Genomic DNA, 26,608 nt, shown 5'->3' on the forward strand with positions numbered 1-26,608 from the left:
CAAGATAGAAGAAAAGCTTTTTTAGCTTACAGAGAAGAAACTCAATTGCTTGGGGCAAGATTTATTTTGTCATATCCTTGTAAATGCATGATAAATTATTTAGACAAAAAATATGTGTTCTTTGAACCAGAACAACTGAAAGTCTTTTTAGAGATGAAAAAAATAACCAGATAATTTCCGAATAATGAAAAGATCAGGATTAATATTAAAAAATGTGGATGCTAACCAGGCCATATTCATTTAAAAAATTTGTTTTCCACATGTTTGTTCCATCACTTATGCTTAGCCCCATCTTTTCATTTTGTTGGTGGTCTAGGAAAGAATTTAAAACACTATGTTCTTTTTATCTCCCTTAGAGTATAAGGGGAGAGTTAAAACTTTGTTTCCTGTTAAAAATTATATATGTTCTGTTTTTCCTGAACAAGATTCAATGCTTGTATAAAATGTTGAAATTATAAATAAATAAATAAATAAATAAATAAAGAAAGAAAGAAAGGCTAAGAGGGACTTTGAAAAAAAGATTGCGTTGGAGGCAAAAATATATAGTAGAATTTCTTTTTAGTTAAAAGCAGGAAGCCGACAAAAGAATCGGTTGGACCGCTAGATGACCGAGGAGTAAAAGGGGTGATCGGGGAAGACAAAGCCGTAGCGGAGAAATTAAATGACTTCTTTGCTTCAATTTGGGTGGGATACCGGTGCCGGATATGGTATTCGAAGCTGACGAGTCGGAGAAACTGTATATTTTTCTGGGTTCTTTCCAGTCCTCGGGACACCCCAGAGGATGTAATGGGGCAGTTCTACAAACTGAAGAGTAACAAATCTCCTGGACCGGATGCTATTCATCCCAGAGTACTGATAGAACTGAAAATGAGCTTGCAGAGCTATTGTTAGTAATATGTAATTTATCCTTAAAATTGAGCGTGGTTCTGGAAGATTGGAGGGTGGCCAGTGTAACGCCGATTTTTTAAAAAGGTTCCAGAGGAGATCCTGGAAATTATAGACCGGTGAGTCTGACATCGGTGCCAGACAAAATGGTAGAGACTATTATGAAGAACAAAATTACAGAGCATATTCAAAAGCATGGATTAATGAGAAAAAGTCAACATGGATTTAGTGAAGGGAAATCTTGCCCCACCAATCTACTACATTTCTTTGAAGGGGTGAACAAACATATGGATAAAGGTGAGCCGGTTGATATTGTGTATCTGGATTTTCAGAAGGCGTTTGACAAAGTACCTCATGAAAGACTCCAGAGGAAATTGGAGAGTCATGGGATAGGAGGTAGTGTCCTATTGTGGATTAAAAACTGGTTAAAAGATAGAAAACAAAGAGTAGGGTTAAATGGTCAGTATTCTCAATGGAGAAGGGTAGTTAGTGGGGTTCCCCAGAGGTCTGTGCTGGGACCGCTGCTTTTTAACATATTTATAAATGACCTAGAGGTAGGAGTAACTAGTGAGGTAATTAAATTTGCTGATGACACAAAGTTATTCAAAGTCGTTAAATCGCGGGAGGACTGTTAAAAATTACAAGAGGACCTTACGAGACTGGGTGTCTAATTGGCAAATGACATTTAATGTGAGCAAGTGCAAAGTGATGCATGTGGGAAAGAGGAACCCGAATTATAGCTACGTCATTTAAGGTTCCACGTTAGGAGTCACGGACCAAGAAAGGGATCTAGGTGTCATCGTTCATGATACGTTGAAACCTTCTGCTCACTGTGCTGCTGCAGCTAAGAAAGCAAATAGAATGTTAGGTATTATTATGAAAGGAATGGAAAACAAAAATGAGGATTTTATAATGACTTTCTATCACTCCATGGTGCGACCGCTCCTCGAATATTGTGTTCAATTCTGGTTGCTGCATCTCAAAAAAGATATAGTGGAATTAGAAAAGGTGCAGAGAAGGGCAACGAAAATGATAAAGGGGATGGGACGACTTCCCTATGAGGAAAGGCTAAAGCGGCTAGGGCTCTTCAGCTTGGAGAAAAGGCGGCTGAGGGGAGTGGAGTTGAACGGGTAGATGTGAAGCGTCTGTTTACGCTTTCCAAAAATACTAGGACTAGGGGGCATGCGATGAAGCTAAAATGTAGTAAATTTAAAATGAATCGGAGAAACTTTTTCTTCACTCAACGTGTAATTAAACTCTGGAATTCGTTGCCAGAGAATGTGGTAAAAGTGGTTAGCTTAGCGGAGTTTAAAAAAGGTTTGGATGGCTTCCTAAAGGAAAAATGCATAGACCATTATTAAATGGACTTGGGGAAAATCCACTATTTTTGGAATAAGCAGTTTAAAATGGTGTGTACTTTTTTGGGATCTTGCCAGGTATTTGTGACCTGGATTGGCCACTGTTGGAAACAGGATGCTGGGTTTGATGGCAATACTTATGTACTTATGTAAGAAGGGAGTGTAGTCTTTTGAATGAAGTTCCTACATCCCAATGAAGTCAGTTGAGCCTGGAAGAGTAGAGCCAAGAAATCCTGTGCAGGATAAATGATGTCACATATGATTTCTTGGTATCTTCCAGAAAAAAGGAGAAGTTCCAGGAGAAGAGAATGGGAGAGTCTGAGTTCCAAAGGCTAAATCATCCGGGAGAGAAGAGAAATTTAACAGACAAATATTAATTTCCAGCATTCTGTAGATTCAACTGTTCTTTACTATTGCCTCCCATTTATGCTCTGCAAGGCAACAGATGAATTGATTTTACTCATGCAGTAAATTAAATTTTTAACCAGAGTCTACAGGGGTTGTGGTCAGCTTGTAGAGGTGAGTGGTGAAACAGAAGAGTTGAGGGTGCATGTCCATCTCCTGGTTAGGACCTTGAAAAGAAACTGTTTCCCTACCACCCCTCCCTCTTGCCCCCTCTCAAGTAACCTATGCAGCTCTGTAAGTCTATGCACTTTGAAAATGAGCACCATAGTGACATAGTAAATGATTGCAGATAAAGACCTCTATGGTTTCTCTGTCTGCCCATCAAGGCCACTATATGCAGGTTATACTCCTCTATGCCCTGAATAAAGTGTGATGGACTTAAGAGGACCTTGCTTACCCAATTCAATACAGCCACAACCTTTGTGGCCCCTTTAATGTCCCCTCTGGTGCAATATGCCAGGATGGAAGGACATCTCTGCAGCTCTAGAATAAAGGCTCAGCCCTGGCTTCCTTTATTTTTTCATATTTGTCCAAAAAAAAAAAAAACAAGGTATTGAAAGACTCTAAATAAGAACATCCCGTCTGCCCAACAAGATAAACTCATATGTGCTATTTTTTGTGTATACCTTACCTTGATTTGTATCTGCCATTTTCAGGGCACAGACTGTAGAAGTCTGCCCAGCACTAGCCCGCCTCCCACCACCGGCTCTGCCACCCAATCTTGGCTAAGCTTCTGAGGGTCCATTCCTTCTGAACAGGATTCCTTTATGTTTATCCCACGCATGTTTGAATTCCATTACCATTTTCATCTCCACCACCTAAGACATCAGAGTCCTTCAAAAAGAAAAAGGGATTTCAAAGATAAGAAAAAGATGCCAAAGAGCTGGAGTCTGGCAGCCCATCCACACAAAGAGCTCTTTGGAGCGGAGTTTTTGTGAGGTTTGGTTTCCCCCAGGAATTGACCAAAAGTCCGAGCATACAGACTTTTCTGCACTGTTACACTTGCCCTAGAAAATAAAAAAAAGAGAAAGAAGTGAACAGGAAGTGAGGGGCTGTAAAAAGAGAAAGAAGTGAACAGGAAGTGAGGGGCTGTAGTGAAGGTGCCAGAGGGAAACAGCTGATGGCTTGGCAGGGGGGAGGAGAGCTGATGTGGCCAGAGATCAGACTGGAATGCAGTGTGTTCAGTGGGCATAGAGCCACTGCTATTTAGGATGCATTACAATAATATAGCCAGAGTCGTCTTCTGCATGTTAACAAAATAACAATGCTGGAATCTGCAATGTAGCTGTAAAATAGAGCTCTTTTGGACTGTGCTGGATATTCCTAACTAAAGTACAATACTATCAGTGGTGTAGCCAAGAGTGGGCCCAGGCCTACCCAGTAGCAGCACACATATGATGTGGCTGGCAGGGATCACCTAGCTCCACCAGCCGATAACTCCCAACAACTTCCTGCGTACCTTGTAAATAGCAGATCTTCACCAGCAGTGAGCAGCGATTGATACATACTGTTTGCACCGACCCTATAGCCTTCCCTCTGAAGTATTCCTGCCCAGGCAGAAACGGGAATTTAAATCAGAGAGAAAGCTGTGGGATCAATATGAGAAGTGTGTATTAGTTGCTGCTAGCTGCCGGTGAAAATCTGCTATTTAAAAGGTATGCAGGGCAGGGGAGATGTTTGAGAGACCATATGGCATGCAGGCGACAGAGGGAGAGACCAAATCACTTGTGGGAAAGGGCGGAGTTCTGCCCACCCATCTTGGGCCCAGGCCCACCCAAAATTGGATGTCTGGCTACACCCCTGAATACTATATCTCCCTGCATATACTTACAAGAAGGATGTCTGTGTGGTAAGACTATGATTGTAGCATTGTAAGGTTCATGTATAGTTAGTAATAAAATTGAATAAGGATAGCTCATATTTGTCATGATGTTGTTGGAAAGTGACTCTAAAGTTCTTTAAAAGACCTGCTAATCCCCTAACTCTAACAAATGGCTTTGTCAAATTTATGAAGGCCAGGTCCATAAATCATTATTAGCCTTGGGGAAATCCACCACTTAAGTTCTCATACGAGCAACACGGAATGAATGTACGCTTTGAGTTCTTCTGGGCATTTGAGACCTGGATAAGCCATGGCTGGAGATTCTGAGCTCGTTGAACCTTCACTCCTCTCTGGAAGGCCGTTCACTGAGTAAATCTCTCTTATCTGCACCCTTCTCCTCCACTGCTAACTCCAGACTCTGTTCCTTTTATCTTGCTGCACCATATGCCTGGAATAGACTTCCTGAGCTGGTATGTCAAGCTCCATCTCTGGCCATCTTCAAGTCTAGGCTAAAAGCCCACCTTTTTGATGCTGCTTTTAACTCCTAGCCCTTACTCACTTGTTCAGTACCCGTGTTTTATCATTCCCACCTTAGTAATTCCCTTATCCTTTATTTGTCCTGTTTGTCTGTCCTAATTAGATTGTAAGCTCTGTTGAGCAGGGGCTGTGTCTTCATGTCCATTGTACATTGCTGCATACGTCTAGTAGCGCTATAAAAATGATAAGTAGTAGTAGTATATAATATGGCATATTTTAAATTTAGTGCCCATTGAATTTACTATAGTTCAATTAGATAACTTTTAAAACAGTTGGGTCAGTATTCAAACTCATTTATCCAGATAACAGCAACTGCTCTCCGAATAAGTGTCACTTGACAGAATATACTTACAAACTGCCTTGGTACTATCTGGATAGTACTGGGATCAGAGCATGATCAAACCAATGCAATCCTGGAACTTATAGCAGCGTTATTCATCTGCTATCCAGATAAAACTCCTGTGCTGACCACATTATCCAGATATTCTGCACTGGCCACTATCCAGATAGAAGCACTGAATATGGAGGTATTATGTGACCAACACTGACCTTGGCAGCTTTGTATTGACCCAAATATGGCTACCCTGATTTAAAAGATTAAGGGAGAAGTTATAAATGTGGGCGCCCATTAAAATGTGTTATTTTACTCTTAACCCCAGTTATTAGTAACTAGGTCTCATTGCACAAAGTAGGGCCTGTATATACAGCCCCTGCGCATGCCTTGTCTCAAATAGCTGCTTGCTTGCTCTAGTAGGTACTGTTTCCGTCGCGTCCCAATCATTGAATAATTCATGCTATATACAAAAAGGACTCCTGAGGAAGGCTTATTTGCTGAAACAAGGCCCGTGCAGGGTCCATCTGTATAGCATATGTTTAGTAAGATTGAGACTGTGCAGCTGCTGGATATTATACATACTGTATTGGATGAACTCGTTTTGAGACTATGCACTTGTGAATAAAAACTTTCAATTATCCTCCTGGAACAGACTCATTGTGGTTACTTCCACATTCTTTTTTTTGCTTGACTTGTGGAAGTGTTTGGTTTTCTCTTGCGTCTTAGCCAGTGGTAAAATAATACATGTTAACGGTAGTCCAGCTTGATAACTACACCCCTAAGGAGGTAATTTGAGAAGGCTCTGTATGTGTACATAGCAGCACTTACACATGTAGAGTGGTTTGCAGGTTTAAATAATGACTTCAGAAAACCACTATTTACACACTAGATCCCCAGGACACAGAGATTTCAAAAGGTTAGGGTGAGCTGAAAAGGTATACGTATATTTCCCATTGTACAATGAGAATTCACGCATACATATAAAACAGTTTCCTTGTCTGCTTTGGCACCTGCTGTGAGGTATGCTTAGATTCCTAACCAGTGCTCATTTCGATCATGGCTTTGAATTGGGGGGGGGGGGGTCTGTCTTGTCTTCAATCCCCTGTTTATTTGTCTTGCTTAACATGTTTAAAAAAATACCCACAAAAACAAGAAATTAACCTCCCTGTTTACTAAGCCGCGCTAGCGCCTCCACAGCCCATTCACTTTGAATGAGCTGTGTCGGTACTGCCGCGCGGCAGGCGCTAACGTGGCTTAGTAAGCAGGGGGGTAAGTCTTTGGCAGCCTTTCTTATTAATTGCTGCCATCTCTACATATAGTTTTGTGAAATTGGCCAACTATATGTATTATATATGGAAGCTGCTAGTTATGCTGTCCCTTTTTTTTTTTAATTTAAAAAATTTCTATTCTGCCTATAACCAGGCAGAGTATAGGCAACATACATACAAAATCTGTGTAAAATTGCTGCTCCTGTTGGACATGCCTGTAAATGCACATATATTTTCTGGCATCCTTCTACTTATTTTACAAAAGGCTGTGTGTTCTGCAAAATGGGGCTTCACAATTACTTGATAATGTGACATTTTGAGGCGGGTTCCTGTATCACTCCTTAAATATTCTGCATTTTACCCCCTCATTCTATAACTTCAGTGCTTAAATATAAGCATCATTTGTGTGGTAAAATTATAGAATACCAGCAAGGAGGACATACATACAGGTGGAGCATAGGCATGGCTCCCACTTATGCACAGAATTTACAGTAGAGAAGTAACCTAATGGTTAGTACAGTGGCCTAAGAACCAGGGGAACCCGGTTTGATTCCCATTGCGACTCCTTGTGACTGGGCAAATCACTTAACCCTCCATTGCCCCAGGTACAAGAAAAATAAACATAATTTGTGAGCCCACTAGGGACAAAGAAAGTACCTGTGTATAATAAATGTAAAAGAAACAGCACAAGGGGCCTTCTAGACTGGGGTAGACAATGGTTTTTTATTCAAGGACCCGACACGGGCTGTGTTTCAGCATCATAATGCCTGCATCAGGGTTCACATAATAAAAGACAAAGTTCCGAATGATGCTGTTAGAGCACAACCCAGGTCTAATCGGCTTGAGTCAACTCCACAGTGCTTCACAACTGCAATTGCCAGAATGCAAACCATTTGTGTTGTATCAAAGAAAGGAAGTATATCAAATGCATTACCCAAACCCTTATATTCCCATAAAGTGCCAAATTTAGGCACATGCATTTACATCTGTTATTGACATGGCATTAATTGGGTGCACCTAATTGTAGGCATGTAGATGGTGATTTATACTAGTATTCTGTAATGGAATCATGGCACCCAGATCTCATTATAGAATTTGCACGCAACACTCTGCATCTAGGCACCTAAATTTGGCACCAAGTTACAGAATTGCCCTCCATATATACTGTTGGTACCTATTAGATATATTACAACTAATTTTATAGTGTGTGGCTTAAAGAGGGATGGCACAGAAGTAATGGAAAAGATGACGGTGTATGGCACGGCCTCCCAATTGAAGATAATGGAGGTCCCGATTCATCAAGATGCTGTTCTGGCCTATGCCAGTCTCTGTGTAAAAAGACCTTAACAAATTGGTCCCATTAATGTTTGTATTAATTCTCATTGGTACTTTTGATATTTAGAAGTTTTGTTGAACTTTGCTTAGGATGCTGTTTGTAATTTAGCAAATAATACAATTTCTATTAAAATCCACTGTGAAATTCAAGAAAACCTGGGAAAAGCTCTCTCAGATGCAAAAAAAGTAAAGGAGGTTCATAGCACTACACCAAGAATGAAATTGGGCAGGCTGGATGGGCCTTATGGGCTCTTTGTGTCATCTGTTTCCTTGTTTCTGTGCGGTGAGGATTGGGGGAAGAAAGGAAGGTTGTTGATTTCGCTCAGAGGGCTTTTTTAGATCTGGAATTGAATACAGAATACGTTGTCATCAGATTGGCACTGTAACATGGACCCTGAGATTCCAATGAGTGTTTGCAGTGAGCAAACCCTTAAACTTATATGTGCCTCCAGAAATGCAATGATAAAAAAAAGATGTTTTTATCTAATTCTAAAATATTTTAATATTGTGCAGATATGAAAAGCCTGTTTTGATACCTGTTGTTGTTTTAAAGCTTTTAGAATTCGACAAGGAATTGTCAGTCTTTAAAGACAGGCTATATGAATTGGACATCTCATTTCCTCCCAGGTAAGGCATGTTTTATTGTATTGTATTACTAGATATTTACTTGCAGGCTTGTATATTATGACAGTATTATGTATTTTTACTGTTGTAAGCCACTTTGAGGGAAGATCCACCAAAAGGTGGAAAACTCAAGCACCCCACGGTAAAAACAACAATGTACAAAAAGTGGGAGTACGACCAAGGAGACCAGACACTGGAAGACGTACTTAAATAAAAATCTTTAATAAATTTTTATTTAAGTACGTCTTCCAGTGTCTGGTCTCCTTGGTCGTACTCCCACTTTTTGTACATTGTAAGCCACTTTGAGACATTGTTTTGGTGAAAAATAGCATAGAAATAGGAAGAAAGAAATACTTCATCTTAATTATAAGAACAGATCGGATTGAAATCTGTGTCTGCAGAATGTTACATTGTGAACACACCTAAGCATGCTTATAAGTTTGCCACTCTGTAGTGATGTACATGTGCTGTGTGATACTGGATTAATTTTTCGACCAGTTCATTGTTCTACTCTATAGTTTCCTGTAGTCCAGCCCATGACTGCACCTAAGTTCTGCTCAGGCAAAAGAAGTAAATATATAGCAATATTTATTTTATTTTCATTTGACACTATTTTATATACCACCCATCATATTAAATATTACAGCAGAGCAGTTCACAAGGATATAGGATTTCTTAATACGTTCACATCCATGTTTATAGAAAAAAAGTTTAAAACCAGATACAAGCACTATAAGCTTCTGCAAGATGAAACTATTATTAGAGGGCAATTTTCAATCTGCACAACCAGGCATAATGTCGCCTGGTATTTACCTATAGACATCATACTAATTTTCCTCTGAAAATTTACTATATGTGCAAATGTATGCTCCTATTTTTAAAAATGCAAATCTGCAATGCCTCCTCTTTCTGTATAAAATAGTACCACTACTCATATAATTTTGTGTAGAGGTAGGGTAAGAAATTTACAGAAGCCCCATTTCTGTGTATAAACCTTGTTTTATTCAAGGGTGTGTCTTTGAAAATTGTGTCCTAAGTGATTATTTTAGACATTTATTCGGATAACACTTTATCTTCTGAAGGACCTGAACAAAGTTATTATAGTGCACACACAGTATATGCAAAGAAGGGCTACACTGGAGTGTAAGTTGCCTCATGGAAACCTAAAATAGCCTGTCCCTTCTGTTAATGGAGTTGAGAGAGATGCTTAGAAGTACACACATGCTGTCATTCTGTTGCTTTGTTTCCATCTAAAATAAATTTGGTGAAGCTTGTATTTTAGTTTTCATAGTTGGCTACTTCTCAGCAGCCAGCTCCCCGAGAATACAAACCTTTTCAGACAGAGGTTGCCACAGCTCTAAATTGTACTCATTGCTTATGATAACAGAGGGTCAACAATGTATAAATCTCCCTGTGGGTTTCAGTAGCTGTGTTCTTGGGCAGGCTAAAACGGAAGCAGGGAAAAGCAGTGGACATGTCTTCTATGACCTAGAGTATCTCTTATATTGAGATCAAATTACCATTAATTACCATTTTACACATGACTCTTACTTGTGATGTTTTTGTGTAACATTCTTAAGGGATCCTTAAGGGATCCTTAGCAAAACATGGCCTTAGCACACCATTGCACAGGGTTTCCTGCAAGATAAGGCCATTTTTAACCACAGCTGTAAAATGGTCGATATTTTATTTTTTGTATTAATGGCCATGCCTCTGAAGAAGGCCGGGACAATTGAGAGGCAAGGACCTGTGACACTCACACATGTAGATTGATCAGCAACGACAAGAGCAGATCACCAGAAGATCACAAAGCACTAGTGGTATAAAAGGCCTTATTGCACAAATCCAATTGCAGTACCCGACGTGGCCATGTTTCACCTATAGGGCTGCATCAGGGGCAGCAGCTAGAGGAGGAAATAATGTTTCCTTCCCTCTAGAGTAACAGGAAATGGTACTTGACCAGCAGCGGTGCAGAACAGCGCCAGAGAAATACCGCCCAGTCAGCGTTGCAAAACATCTGCCTAATGTTCAGTGCTAATGACATGCAAATTTAGGCACGAAGTCAGCGCTGAACATTAGGGAGCTAGGTTTGAGAGATCTGGGCTTTTCTCCCACGGGAAAAAACCCGGACCTGTCAAGCTCTGGTGGGTCAGGTGGACCTCCGGACCCCCCAATCCCCCCCCCCCCCACCATCACAATCCATAGAACCCTGGTGGTCCAGTTGAACCCTTGCCAGGCTGACCTGACCTCCCACCCCCTGAAGGCTAGCCCTGTTTGTCTAGCAGTGCCCCCCCCCCTAAACCCCCTTCTACCTTAAAGCAGGAAGAGGGACTAGCATTCCCCCCCCCCCTCCTTCTGCAAGCACCACCTCAAAATGGCGGCGCTCTGCCTAGTTCATGTCCGGTCCCACTAGACCACCAGGGTTCTATGTATTGCAGTAGGGGGGTTATGTGTTTGGGGGGGTGAGGGGTATGGAGGTCCACTGGATCCCCAGGCCCTTGTGTTTAGGGAGTTGGGGGGGTCCGGAGGTCCACATGCCCATGTTTGAGAGGGTAGAGGCCTGTGGATCCCACAAAGTATGCAAATGCATGCTAACCAGAGTCTCTCCTTTTCTTCCCAGTGCTCTGGCAAATCCTAATACCAGCTCCGAGCTGGCTTAGGGTTTGCTGCGAGAGCAATGCCCTTGTTTGGCACTCTGCCCACTGAGCACTAGGGAGGGAGTACAAATGACCCTGTTTATTATACATTTGCATGCAATTAGCATTTAGAGCCATGAAGCTTATTGTTTCACGTACTTGCCAGCTCTGAACATTGCAAGGGAGCCAAATGCAGGTGCTAGTCCAGCGCTAATGGCCTCTTGCGCCAGCATTTACTTCTGAGCATCGGGGCATCAGTTTGCTTTTCTCTCACTTCTCTTCTTTTCCATTATTGCTGTGCAAGCACATGAACTGAGAGAGGACCTGTAGCAAAGTGGACCCTGAGAGGAAGGAGGCACTTCCTCTTTTCTAAAAGCTAGTATTCATATGAGCCAACAGGGAACATTGGCCCCCTACATAGCTCCAGCTGATTGGAGAGTAACAGGGAATTAGTAAGTAAGAGAAATAGTCCTATCACTCTGCTGCTGCTTTTAATATACCCTATTAATACAGAAGCATCTGCCAATTTAACGGCACAAATTCAGCCTTGCAAGGAGCAACCCTTTTGCTAAAATTCTGAACTCAATTCTCTGGCAATGCTTAGATTTGAATTACTGCCTCTCAAGTATGGTGGTCTTTGTCCACATCAATCTCCTCAGTGCCATTGTACCGGCTTACTCCGTAGCAACAACCTGTCTCAAAAGAGTTTTCCCCTAGTGAACTTTCATGAAAAGGCATTTCTTTCAGTCGATGAGCAGAATTCGTTTTTTAAACTGAATATTAGCATCTGTTACAGCTGCTCAGCATTGCATGTTAAAGCTTAACAGCTATTCTTGGTGAAGCTGTCATAGGAGTGGAGGAGTGGCCTAGTTGTTAGGGTGGTGGACTTTGGTCCTGAGGAACTGAGTTCGATTCTCACTTCAGGCACAGGCAGCTCCTTCTGACTCTGGGCAAGTCACTTAACCCTCCATTGCCCCATGTAAGCCGCATTGAGCCTGCCATGAGTGGGAAAGTGCGGGGTATAAATGTAACAAAAAATAAAAAATAGTTCTGGCAGCTTCAGTTTTGAAGCAACTGGCAATGACTTACAACTGTAACAGAGTGAACATTAATCTGATTTCTGCAAATATTTTACCTTTGGTTGCTACCTCTGGACCATTGTCACTATTTGAATGTACATGTATGGAGCTATTTCTGTGAGTAACAAACTATTTTAGACCAGATTCAATATATGGCGCCGAATAAAAGCGTGCTTAGCTCTATTCTATAAACCTTGCCTAAAGTTAGGCATGTGTAGAATATGCATAGCGCCCGTCCACACGACTAAAATTTAGGTATAACCATTAACGCCAACTAAAGCATTGTATAAATGCCTGCGCTTAACTCCCATGCCCCTCGCATGGCCATATCACTTATCTGATCCGCATATTAGAATTTACGATCACCACTTTACAGAATATGCTTAGAAAGTTGCACGTATATATTCTAATTGGTGACCATTCGTGCTGATAATTGCTTGTTAGTGGCCAATTATCAGCACTGATTGACTTGTTAAACAAGTAACTTGTGCACCACAAATTGACCGCATGGCTAATTTGCACATGCAACTTTAGTTGCCATGGGGGAAATTCTGTATATGATGCCTGGAAAATCCGTGCAGAAATCATTTTCGCCTAAGCATATTCCATAAGATATAGGCGTGGTATATAGAATATGCTTAGTTGACATCCCAACACCTAAAACTACACGCACCCATTTTAACCAATGAAAATATGGCGTAGATTTACGTGGACTGGCCATATTCTATAACAGCGCATGTAAATTTGGGAACGCTCACAAAATGCCCAATTCCCCGCCTATAACCATGCCCCTTTTTGGATGTGCGCATTATGTGCATAAATTCTAATTATTGCCAATTGGTGCTTATTGCTTGTTAAGTGCTATTAATAACACTGATTGGCTTGTTAAGCCAATTAAGTTACGCAAATTGTTATGGAACATGCTTAGATTTAGGTGCAATATATAGAATCCAGCATCATAAGTAGAATCTGGGAGTTTATGTGTAGAAATAGGTTATTTATGAACTTTTCCAGAATGTGTGTGTTTGTTTAAACTAATACATTCACTCTGATCACACAGACCTGAATGTAGAAATTTCTAAGAGTGGGTTTGCACTTAATGCACGTGTTACACATAAGCACATAAAATAAACTGAGAAAGTTGTGTGTGCCTCACAGCAGTTATGTCTTCGATTGGGAGCTCTTGAGAAGGTCATTTTTTTTATAATAGCGCTTATGCTTCTCTATGCCTTTTATAAAGTAAGACCGATCAAAAAAATCCCAAAACACATGTGAAATCATAGAAACAAAAATCCTATTAAATCTACAAAAGTAGTCACTGTCACTTAAGGTTACTTATCTGGAACAAGCTGATAAAAACTGCAGCATTCACTTTCCTTGCAAGTAAAATGCTTCAGTTTTCATCAGCTTGTCCCACATAAGTGATTGTAACTGTTTGTAAAAGTAACCGTTTTTGGATACCTTTTCCGCATTAAGGGGTCCTTTTACTAAGGTGCGCTGAAAAATGGCCTGCAGTAGTGTAGGTGCGGGTTTTGGGCGTGCACAGATCCATTTTCCAGTGCTCCTGTAAAAAATGCCTTTTTTTAAAAATTTTTGACGAAAATGGACGTGCAGCAAAATAAAACTTGTCACGCGTCCATTTTGGGTCTGAGACCTTATCGCCAGCCATTGACTTAGCGGTAAGGTCTCATGCATTAACCGGGCGGTAATGACCGTGCATAGAATGCCACTTGATGCGTGTAGCTGACGCGCATCAGAAAATAAAAAATATTTTTCAGACGTGCATAGTGGACGTGCGTCAAAAATGAAATTACCACAAGAGCCACACATTAGCCTGATGGTAACTCCAAATTGGTGCATATGGACACCTATACGGCTTAGTAAAAGGGTCCCTTAGAAATGGACCTATGTGGAATTTGGGAGTGTAAAGAACTCTGAGTCTATTTTTGAACCGGAATGGCTCTTGCATTTATCTGATGGTCCAATAATAAATAAATAGTTGAACCGGAGTTTATTATGTCATATATGTGTCTGCTGGTTTAGGATTTCTGTTCCTGCATAAAGCAGACATAACATATGCACATATCTGCCACACAAGTTAGACAGCTTACTGTAGAATTACCCTCATAAAGTCATATTGTAGCATATTTTTCTTTCTCAATTGTATATGGCATACTATAATGCTTTGGATTTTTGTTAACATTTCAATTTTTCTATGGCCCCACTTTTACATAAAGGTAATCTATTATGTTTGAGTACATTAATGGTTAGGTTTATTTAAGTAAATGGGGTAGGTTATAATCAGGAAATACTAGAGAGGTGCATTTGAGTGCATTCGGTTTATTAGTATATTCTGTTATTTTAAAAAAAAGCCAATGGCAGTCTTTGTCAACCGGGGGTCCTTACATCATTGACTCCTGTTTACTTTTGGGGTCTTGTCCCATTGACTGTTGTGTTTTCTAAAGTGTTGCAAGTGTTTGCCTATGTGCTATGTTTCATTGTATTCTGTTGGTATCAATAAAGATATTTCCACAAAAAAAATCTTAGTACACAAACTCATTGACCTACAAATGAGTGTGCACACGATGGATTTCTACGCATTAAATTTCTAATGCGCATTTTTAAAATGTTATTAAAACAAAAAAAAATGCCCCCAAAAATCTGGAATAATTATCAAAAATTAACAACAAAAAAACTTCACTATTCTTAAGCAGTTTTTTTGTCCAGAGCCTTTGTGCACATTTTGAAATTTCTTAGTCCAATGTGTTTTATCTTGAAATGTTTTGTATAGATTCAGTTTTGATTTTCCAGGGATTTCAAGCATCACTGTTGCCCCCTGTCAAAATGATGTAATGTTCAAGGTCTCTCACACAGTAGCCCAGACTTGACACTGCCAGGGTCTTGGCAGCTAAGAATGAACTTGAAGGGGGCTGAAAAAAGTTATATTCTCGTGCCTTGTATTTAGTTTTAAAGAATGTGATACAAGCTGTAAATTCATATCACTTACGCTCAAGAAGTCATCAGTCAGGTCAGGCGTGACAAGTCTGAACACTGCACACCCTTGTGATGAATTTGGCTTTCCCATGTTAGTGGTGGTCCTGTAGCCAGAGAGCCATGACATTGCAGTGATGAAGTGCTTGCTTGCTGACAAAAGTCAGGATGGCTCTTTTAGAGAATGTGGATAGTAAGCTTGCAGGGGCACAAAATGTGAAGATGATGTGTCTAAGGGTTTTAGTTTTTCTTTTAACTGAAGAAGAAAGAGTGGAATGTTTACTTGAAATTCAGAAGTTATTTTTGGCTTACTCAAATATCAATCATGGAGTCAATCCCCAAAATCTAACTGTCAGTCAGAATATAGCCCTTCAGTTATGCATCAGAAGAGCCAATGAAAGCATATTATTGACCAGAAAAGCAACAGGTAGAGTAATCCAAACCGAAGCCAGCTCCATTTGAAGGTTTCATTTTCAGAAAATATGTCCATTTTGTGCTGCTAGTATTCTGAGACCAATTGTTCAATTTATTCTTGTTCGACTTTAAGAAGTTTCTAAGATGTGCATTCATTCTCCCAAAAATCGTATATATCCTCAAAAATGCTTCCTTTGCAGTTCACGTCATTGATGTTTGACCATAGAATGAATGTTGGTTAAACCTTTATGAAAAAATGGAGCCCTATGAATAGGCGTCCAGAAATTTAAGCAATCAAACTGGTTGAGCAGAGTTAATTTGCCAGTTATTGCCACTTATCATGCCTCCTTTAGGGGCCTTTTTACTAGGCTGCGGTAGAAAGGGCCCTGCGCTAGAGGTGGGGGCCATTTTTGCCACATGCTGAGGCCCTTTTTATCACAGCAGGTAAAAAGGCCAAAAAAAGACATGGTCATGCGGGGCACAGCACTTACTGCCACCCATTGAGGTGGCAGTAAGAGCTCCTGCACTAACCCGGCGGTAACTGAGTAATGTACGGCACAGCCCAATTACTGCCGAGTAACCCCATATGGAAATCTTTTTTAAATATTTCCACTAGTACTGGAAATGCTTCTTGCTCGGGTTGGAACTATTACCAGCTGCCCACTTTGGGCCGGCGGTAGCTCCAGATTGACGCATGGTAAGACCACAGTGGGCCTACCACCGCTTAGAAAAAGGGATCCTTATATTGCAGCAGGGCAGACTCTGTTTTGAAACCCATCAGGATGATATGAGACCTGCCGGGCTGACACTGGAGGAAGCCTTGCTTGCTCCCCTTCTGTTGTGGATTCTCCAAGGAATGTCTTTTCCTCCAATGACCAATCATTGGGGCTTGTCACTTTTTAGAGAATATAGTCAGTAAAGTTTTTCTTTTGAAGAAGTCACCTGATCTAGAATATTCTTAAAATTATGCTCGATAAATGGCTTATTATGCAGAAAGACAGGCAGTGTAAGCAAATTTGGGTAACTGGCCAATTATTGGACAATGGAAGGTTTTAAACTTTTCCATTTTTACAACTCAGATGGTGTAACTACAGCATGCAGTAAAGCAAATTCAAAATTTAAGTGATATTGATGATGACTAGCTTTTAGAGGATGCCACCCTTAAAATAATTTCCTTAGTTATTGTCTGTATACAATGTTGTGAAAGTTGGAAGAATGCTTTATTTTGTAGCTTGTGTATAAAATCAATAAAAATAATTTGAACTGTAAAAAAAAAAAGTTGAAAAAGAACGGTTTGTCCAGCTAGAAGGCCCTATTTTGTTGAGATGCAAAGAACTCATTATAGGTCTAGGGAAGTGTTGTTCAATGCAATGCCCATTGGACTATGGTAGCCCCCTGGGGTGGCACCTGCTGATTTGTTTTGTTTTTTTGCTGCCGGATGGAGGCTGAGTGCCTTGCATTAAATAGCACTTCCATAATTTCTTGGCCCTCTCTCCCCTTTCCCCCCTCTTGTGGGTCTGAATTTCTTATGGTCTGATATCTCTCTCCCTCTTTTCTCCCCAGTCTGGTCTCTCTTTCTCTTCCCTGCCCTCTGTTACCTCCCCCTTTTGCAAATCTATCATGTCTCTCTTCCTACCTGTCTCCCACCCATCCAGTGATCTTACAGATTCACTTGTCTTTCCAGGAGCTGTTCGGCACAGCTATCTCCATCCAGTCCTAGGATCCTTCCCACTGCATATTCCGCGAATTAGAAAAGAAAGACGGAAGTCCAAAAGACAGCCGGCCTGGTTGAAAAGTGAGGTGAAGGAAGCTATTAGGGCTAAAAGAAGCACCTTCAGAAAATGGAAGAAGGAGCCGTCTGAAAATAACAAGAAGCAGCATAAGGAGTGTCAAAGCAAATGCAAGGCGCAGATAAAGAAGGCCAAGAGGGATTACGAAAAAAAGATAGCATTAGAGGCAAAAAAACATAGTAAAAAATTTTTTTCGGTATATTAAAAGCAGGAAGCCGGCAAAAGAATCGGTTGGGCCACTGGAGGGGTAAAAGGGGCAATCAAGGAAGACAAAGACGTAGCGGAGAGATTGAATGAATTCTTTGCTTCGGTCTTCACCGAGGAAGATTTAGGTGGGATACCGGTGTCGGAAATGGTATTTCAAGCGGACGAGTCGGAGAAACTTACTGACTTCACGGTAAACCTGGAGGACGTAATGGGGCAGTTCAGCAAACTGAAGAGTAGCAAATCTCCTGTACCGGATGGTATTCATCCTAGAGTACTGATAGAACTGAAAAATGAGCTTGCGGAGCTACTGCTAGTGATATGCAACTTATCCTTAAAATCGAGCATGGTACCGGAAGATTGGAGGGTGGCCAATGTAACGCCGATTTTTTAAAAAGGCTCCAGGGGAGATCCGGGAAAATTATAGACCATTACAGAGCACATCCGAGGACATGGATTACTGAGACCGAGTCAGCACGGCTTTTGTGTGGGGAAATCTTGCCTGACCAATTTACTTCAATTCTTTGAAGGAGTAAACAAACATGTGGACAAAGGGGAACCGGTTGATATTGTATATCTGGATTTTCAAAAGGCGTTTGACAAGGTACCTCATGAAAGGCTACAGAGGAAATTGGAGGGTCATGGGATAGAAGGAAATGTCCTATTGTGGATTAAAAACTGGTTGAAGGATAGGAAACAGAGAGTGGGGTTAAATGGGCAGTATTCACAATGGAGAAGGGTAGTTAGTGGGGTTCCTCAGGGGTCTGAGCTAGGACCGCTGCTTTTTAATCAAACATATAAAATGCGAGTGACTGTACTCACCCGCAAATGCGCAGTAGAGACTTCCCTCTCTGTCCCGCCCCCGCGTCAATACGTGATGACAAGGGTGGGTCAGAGAGGGAAACTGCGCAAAGGGGAGGGAGGGAACCGCTCCCCCCCCCCCGAGGTCGCCGCTACCGTCACACGAGGGCGAGACATAGGCAGAGAAGGAAGGCCGACAGCAGCTCAGCTGATCTGCCCTGCTGCGTTTTCGGCGATGTAAGTTCAATAACGAAGAGAGGGCCCAGGCCGGGTGGAGGGGGGTGGTGGCGACTCCGGGGGGGGACACCGGTAGTGGCGACCTCGGGGGGAGGGGCGGCGGCGACCTTGGGGGGAGGGAGGGCAGGAGAAATGCTGGACATGGGAAGTATCAGAAGGAGGGGGGCCTTGGAGCTGGGAGGGACGGACGGACGGAGGGAGGGGGGCCTTGGAGCTGGGAGGGAGGGACAGAGAGCCTTGCAGCTGGCAGGGAAGGAGGGGGGCCTTCGAGCTGGGAGGGAGGGACAGAAGGGGGCCTTCGAGCTGGCTGGGAGGGAGGGACGGAGGGGGCCCTTGGAGCTGGGACGGCATGGGGCCTTGGAACTGGGAGGGCAGGCAGTGGGCCTTGGAGCTGGGAGGGGGAAGGGACGGAGGGGGGCCCTTGGAGCTGGAATGGGGGGAAGGAACAGAGGAGGGCCTTTGGAGCTGGGAGGGAATGAGGCCTTGGAGCTGGGAGGGAGGGATGGAGGGGGGCCTTGGAGCTGGCAGGGAAGGAGGGAGAGCAGGGGGCCTTGCAGCAGCGAGGTAGGGGGGAGGGGGCCCTGCAGCGGCGGGGGGAGGGAGCCCTGGAAAACCCCCATACCAATACTCGCCCGTTTTAACGGGCTTAACGGCTAGTATATTTATAAATGATTTAGAGATGGGAGTAACTAGCGAGGTAATTAAATTTGCTGATGACACAAAGTTATTCAAAGTTGTTAAATCACGACAGGATTGTGAAAAATTACAAAAGGACCTTACAAGACTGGGCGGCTAAATGGCAGATGACGTTTAATGTGAGCAAGTGCAAGGTGATGCATGTGGGAAAAAAGAACCCGAATTATAGCTACGTCATGCAAGGTTCCACGTTAGGAGTTACGGACCAAGAAAGGGATGGGTGTCGTCGTCGTCGTCGATAATACACTGAAACCTTCTGCTCAGTGTGCTGCTGCGGCTAGGAAAGCGAATAGAGTATTGGGTATTATTAGGAAAGGTATGGAAAACAGGTGTGAGGATGTTATAATGTCGTTGTATCGCTCCATGGTGCGACCGCACCTTGAGTATTGTATTCAATTCTGGTCGCCGCATCTCAAGAAAGATATAGTAGAATTGGAAAAGGTGCAGCGAAGGGCAACTAAAATGATAGCGGGGATGGGACAATTTCCCTATGAAGAAAGATTAAAGAGGCTAGGGCTATTCAGCTTGGAGAAGAGACGGCTGAGGGGAGACATGATAGAGGTATATAAAATAATGAGTGGAGTGGAACAGGTGGCTGTGAAGCGTCTGTTCACGCTTTCCAAAAATACTAGGACTAGGGGGCATGTGATGAAACTACAGTGTAATAAATTTAAAACAAATCGGAGAAAATGTTTCTTCACCCAAAGTATAATTAAACTCTGGAATTCGTTGCCGGAGAAAGTGGTGAAGGCGGTTAGCTTAGCAGAGTTTAAAAAGGGGTTGGACAGTTTCCTAAAGGGCAAGTCCATAAACCGCTACTAAATGGACTTGGGAAAAATCCACAATTCCAGGAATAACATGTATAGAATGTTTGTACGTTTGGGAAGCTTGCCAGGTGCCCTTGGCCTGGATTGGCCGCTGTCGTGGACAGGATACTGGGCTCGATGGACCCTTGGTCTTTTCCCAGTATGGCATTACTTATGTACTTATGCATGTTCCTACCATGTGGCAACTGGAAGTTGCAGAAGAGGGAAGGCCCCTGGGTCTGTCCAAAGGTGGCTTGGCTGAATTGCTGCCAGAAAGACAAGTGAGTCTGTAAGACCATCAGATAGATGGGAGAGATGCCAAATCCATGGAGGGTGGGGGAAAGAAAGTCAAGACTGGATTGGGCAGATGAAAGGGGGAGAGATGCCAGAATTTAGAAATGCCTGACCATTGGTGTGGGATGAGGGGGAGATGCTTGTACCAGGGTGGAAGTGAAGGAGGAAGGAAAAAAAAAAGAGTAGAAGATGGACACAGGGAGGGACAGAAACACAGCAAAGATATGCGGGACAGGAAGGGAGCTTAGGGACAGGGACATAGAAGGGCAATGCTAGACACGGGAGGAGGGATCGGGATTCAGAAGGGTGATGCTGGATAGAAGAGAAGGTAATAGAGGGAGGGGTGCACATGGATGGAGAGGAAGAGGATTAGAGTGTTAGGGAAGGGGTATACATATTATGGAAGGAAGGGATGAGAGGGATAAGGTAGTACACATGGATGGGAGGGGAAGAGAAGAAGGAGATGCACATGGATGGTGGAGAAGGGGACAGAAGAGAAGGGAGATGGTGCTCATAGATGGAGGGGAAGGAAGGAGGAGATGGTGCACATAGAGGGGAAGGAAATAGGGAGGAGATGTGCACATGGATGGGGAGGAATTGGAAAATAGGGAACTAACATGGATGCGGAAAGGAATTAGAAGAGAGAGGGAGGAGATGCACATGGATGGTGGGGAAATGGAAGAGAATGGGAGGAGATGCTTCACATGGATGGAGGGCAAGGGAAGAGAGAGGGAGGAGATGCTCTGAGGGATTGGGAAGAAATGGAAAGTAGATATATTTGAGAATAAGGCAGAAAATGGAAGAAAGCTGAATATGAAAAATCAGTGCCAAAGATGGATTAGAGCAGAAAGTGAAGAAGAAAGGAGAGTAAAGAAATAAAAAATGGACAGGAGGCCCTGGAAACAGCATTAAGAGCACAGACAGAGGGAAGTACAACCAAAGACTGGGAATAAAATGATTAGAATAATAAAATCACCATCAAAGGTAGGAAAATGATTTTATTTTCAGTGTAGTGATTAAAATATGTCAGTTTTGAGAATTTATATCTGCTGTCTTTATATTTTGCACTGTTCAGGAGGAAATTCATGCACAATTTGGCATTTTAGGGTTTCAGCTTAATTCTTATCTACATTAATTTGTGGTCACTTATTCTGTATTTGAAGAGGGCCTATCTGTGTTCTGTATGTGTAACCGAGGCCAGATGTTCTGGTGGGGATGGATGTTGACATGCATTAGTCACTGCTTTTTGGTTTGAATGTGATGGATAACGTCTGCTTGTGAAGGTCCTGGGGCTGGTTACTGCTGCCACGCATGTTTGTGAAGTGGCTCTTTGTTATAATAGAATTGTATCTGATATTGTACTTATAACTGTGGTTTGCCATTTTGAACGGTCTTTCAGGGAAGCAGGATAGAAATTTTCTTAAATAATGTGATAGCTAACTGCTGGAGTAGAAATCAGCTGCAAAGTTATTCCTCCCTATTATGAACCACAGATCACCTCAGTGTCTTGAGTGCCACCAAGGGGTATGTTTACTAAGGTATGTTAGTGCTTTTAATGCGCCTTTAAAGCAGGGGCGTAGCGAGACCTCACGGTGGGAGGGGGCCAGAGCCCCCGCCAGCCAAACCTGGGGCCCGGATGAAATTTGCAGGGGCCCAGGCCCCCTTGGCCCCCCGTAACTACGCCCCTGCTTTAAAGTTAAGGTGAATTAAACGCTAACGTGCCCATACATTCCTATGGGCGCATTAGTGTTTAACACACATCAACCATTAACGTGCATTTAAAATGCTAACACATACCCCCCCCCCCCCCCCCAAGAGTTTTAAACCCTAATCTGTCTACTTTGGACCAGATTCAGTAAATGGCACCCAAATTTGGGCACCGGAAAAAACTGGTGCCCAGTGCTGTTCTATAAAGGGCACTCCAGGTTGAGGACTTTTTATAGAATAGCCCATAGCACCAATTTCTGCGGCCGAGTTTGGGTGCCAGGACTTTCTCCTGCTGAAATCATCCCCAGTATTCTATAACACTGTGCACAAATTTCTTGAACACTCCTGACCTGCCCATGGCCCTCCCCTAGTCGCACCCATTTTAAGTTGTGCACCATGAGATTTGGGTGCGCAGTTTTATAGACTAGTACGTACCAAGATGCGCATGCAAATCTAAATTGGTGCCAGTTAACATCAACAATTGGTTGTTAGTCCCCAATTATTGACATTGATTGGCTCGTTACTATTACTACTACTACTATTTAGCATTTCTATAGCGCTACAAGGCATACGCAGCGTTACCCAATTTAGTTGCGTATGCATCTCAGGATCGCACCCAAATTTGGGCATGCAAATTTGAGCACTCTTTATACAATCTTGGGTTTTATGCCTTAGGCCCTTTTACGAAAGGGTTGCCGTGTGGCAACGCGGAACTACTGCCAGTCTTGTGCCATTTCCAGCACGCCAAAAATATTTTTTTGAATTTTTACCATGGTGCTAACCCCAGGGCCACCGAGAGACTGGGCCGGGCCCGGGGCAAGGCCACCCCCGGGGCCCCGGCCCCGCTGCCCCGCCGCCACCCCCCTGCATCCACCACCAGGCTGGGCCCCCTGCATTGAAATCACAACGCCTCTCACCTCCGTGTCAATGTGCTGCAGGCAGCAGCAGATCACCTCCCTTCGGGCCTCCTTCCCTCCCTGTGTCACGCCCTCGCAGAAGTTACGTCAGACAAGGGTGGGACACAGAGAGGGAAGGAGGCCCGAAGGGAGGCGATCTGCTGCTGCCTGCAGCGCTTTCACATGGCGGTGAGAGGCACTGTGATTTCAATGCAGGGGGCCCAGCCCGGTGGCAGACTGTCGACGATGGAGGTTGGGTGGGACTGCGGCACCAGGCCCCCCCTTGGAGGAATTTTGTCGCCTCTGCTTCCCCTCTCAGCGGCCCTGGCTAACCCAGCGAGAATCAGGCAGCACTGCGCGCTGCCCAGTTAACCAAGTGACTCTGAGAGCCCTTACCTCCACCTGAATGGGTGGCCATAAGTGCTTCTCACTGCATGGCCACACGGTAAGAGTAATTTTTTTTGTTACATTTGTACCCCGCGCTTTCCCACTCAAGGCAGGCTCAATGCGGCTTACATGGGGCAATGGAGGGTTAAGTGACTTGCCCAGAGTCACAAGGAGCTGCCTGTGCCGGGAATCGAACTCAGTTCCTCAGTTCCCCAGGACCAAAGTTCACCACCCTAACCACTAGGCAACTCCTCCACTCCAGTAATCTTACTGCATGGCCATTTTTGGTGGGGGTGGGGGGCTTTTTACCTGTTGCGGTAAAAAGGGCCCTGGCATGTGGGGAAAAATGGCCCCCACCACTACTGCAGGACCTTTTTTACCACAGCTTGGTAAAAGGACCCCTTAGTAAACGCTTTTACCCACAGTGCCCAGGGGCCCTATTATTATTGTGGAAACATTTTGCAGTTACTATCTAGTAACTTTTGGAAGCATTCCCATCATCTGTCCACTCAGTTACTGCAGAGTAAAAACTGTTACAGCGTGGAGTACAAAATATTGAGATTTATTAACCGCTTTTATGAAGAGATTTACCCAAGGTGGTATACAGTATATATAGTATGTAAACCACTTTGATTGTAACCACAGAAAGGTGGTATATAAAGTCCCATTCCCTTCCCTATACCATTCCTACCCTTAAAAAGGGTCCCAAAGTGATTTACAAAAATTAAAATAAAAGCATTCCAAGTTTAAACTGCCCTATAAAAGAAAGATAACTGAAGTATGTTTTTTAAGCCAACACCTTTAAAAGAGAGATACATAAGCTTAAAAATCCTAGAATGTCTGCCAGGACACTTATCTGTAGGAAAAGATACCATAGTCAAAAACTCCTCTGTTGTGGCCTCTTGAAAAAGTTTAAACACAAAACAGGAGACTTTGAAATCGAAACTCCTCTGCAGTGGAAGCCAATGTAATTCTCTCAAAAGTGGTGAGACATGATCAAATCTAGATTTATTAAAGATCGTGGGGGTTTGCCGTGTCCTGGATTTCCGCTTAATAAAAATAAAGTTTTTGAAGTCTATTCAATTTATTCATTGAAATCCATATATAAGCATGTGCAAGTGTTTGTGAGCTTAGCCAATATTCTGACCAGTAAAATACTTGTTAATCGAGTTCTTGAGAAACTAGGAATTATGATGAATTATGGTGCCATTATGACAGTGCATGCATAGCCAAAAGTCACCCAAAGATTATAAAAATCCTCATTCCATAGCCAACTCCCATATCAAAATTTCTATTTAGTTTGTTTCCTCTGAAGTATGCCTAGTCCAGTGGTTCCCAAACCTGATCCTGGAGACACCTCAGCCAGTCAGGTTTTCAGGTTACCCACAATGAATATTCAAAAGATAGATTTACATGAGGAGGAGGCAGTACATGGCAAATCTCTCACAAATATTCATTGTGGATATCCTGAAAACCTGACTGGCTGAGGTGTCTCCAGGACCAGGTTTGGGAACCACTGGCCTAGTCATACGTTAGGGTTGTTCACAGGCAAGACATTTGTTTTGATTTTTTGGGCCCGTGTTGTAATTTTTGGACATGTGTTAAAAAAAAAAATTTTATTTGCTTTAGCTTGTTTAAGACCTTCATTATGAAATCAACAAACAAATCAAAAATTTTTAGAACATAGCATTTTTAACATGTGAAAATCGATTGTATAAACAGTAATTTGATTTTAGCTGCACTGAATAGTTTAAGGGCATACACACTAACAAATGTATATTCCTATGCAAAAGGTATAATGAAAGCCAAATGGATAGAAATGTTTATAAACATTGCTTCAATGTAACTTTATAAAAATTGCTTCAATGTAACTTTATAGCAATTAATGAACCTGTGATTGTAGACTACTCCTGTTAGAATTCTACGTAACTGTGGAGCGCAGAATTCCCTAACCACGCAGGATTCACAATTTTTGTGCAGAATCTGCGCTCTGAGTGGAATTAAAAAGCCATGGTAAAGAATGGCTGGCCCTCCCCACCGCTCCCCTGAGCTTTGGTGGGCCCTTCCCAGGCCTTTCTTAGCACACCCTGGTGGTCTAGTGGCCTTATCAGGGGCAGGAAAGAACCCCACTTTTTCTTGCCCGCTGCTGCCGTTCTTCAAAATGGTCACCAAGACTTCAAGCGGTAATCTCGTGAGTATGCAGCCGGAAGTCTCGGCAGTCATTTGGAAGAAACAGCGGTATCAGACTAGAGCAGCTGCAGCCAGCAGGAAAGAGTGGGGTTCTTTCCTACCCCAAAGAGGTAATCCCGCTTCAGGTCCTCATCATTATAGCTCACTGGTGAATGTGGATACTGGTGGATGCTATGTGTGGGTGCAGGGGAGCTGGAAAAATATAACGGATGGGTATGCATGGATGCAGGGCAGCTGGAAAAGTAATGGATAGTATGTATGGGTGCAGGTGACTGGAAAAAACTACGTATGGTGTGTGGTGCAGGGGGCTGGAAATGGTTTGTGGGTGTAGGTGGGCTGGAAGAAATATAGATAGTGTGTGGGTGCAGGAGGGGCTATAAAAAAGGTGGATGCTAGGAGGGGGGCAGAGAAAAAATATGGATGGTTTCTGTGTACAGGGAGGGGGGTTTTAATATTGTTTAAATTATGACAAACTTGCAAATTGTGCGCGGAATTTGCAAACTTTTGCACCGAATTTTGATTTTTTTTTTGCACAGAATTCCTGCAGAAATAATAGACCAATTCACTGCCAAAAGTCTAATTTGTTAGTAGAATGGTATACACTTTAAATTTTTATTTTTCCTAGTGCTCTCTGAATGTCTGTCTGTCTGTCTGTCTGTCTGTCTCTCTCTCTCTCTCTCTCTCTCTCTCTCTCTCTCTCTCTCTTTCTCTTTTCAGGTTCAAAAGTAATTTATTTGTTGCATGTTCATAAAGTTTGTATGTTAAAAAAATTGATGTGGATACTTCTGTAGAAGCTAGACATAAATTTCTACTCTTGGTAAGAATGTAAGAATATATATAAGGCTAGAATTATTTTCTTTAAATTGTTTGCCTCTTGGCGCACTGGTGAATTATTATTATAAATAGTAGGCA

At 42.7% G+C, this 26,608-nt stretch overlaps 1 protein-coding gene across 1 annotated transcript in view; it reads left to right on the forward strand.

The window, feature by feature from the left end:
- The window catches only part of INPP5A (inositol polyphosphate-5-phosphatase A), a 778,463-nt gene that overhangs the window by 682,147 nt on the left and 69,708 nt on the right, over positions 1–26,608 (forward strand). The window contains exon 12 of the mRNA XM_030202993.1: positions 8,498–8,571. Within this exon, the coding sequence (XP_030058853.1) occupies positions 8,498–8,571 (74 nt within the window). The remainder of the gene's footprint in view (positions 1–8,497; positions 8,572–26,608) is intronic.

Source organism: Microcaecilia unicolor, chromosome 5 (assembly GCF_901765095.1).
Source record: "Microcaecilia unicolor chromosome 5, aMicUni1.1, whole genome shotgun sequence".
Classification (NCBI taxonomy): domain Eukaryota; kingdom Metazoa; phylum Chordata; class Amphibia; order Gymnophiona; family Siphonopidae; genus Microcaecilia; species Microcaecilia unicolor.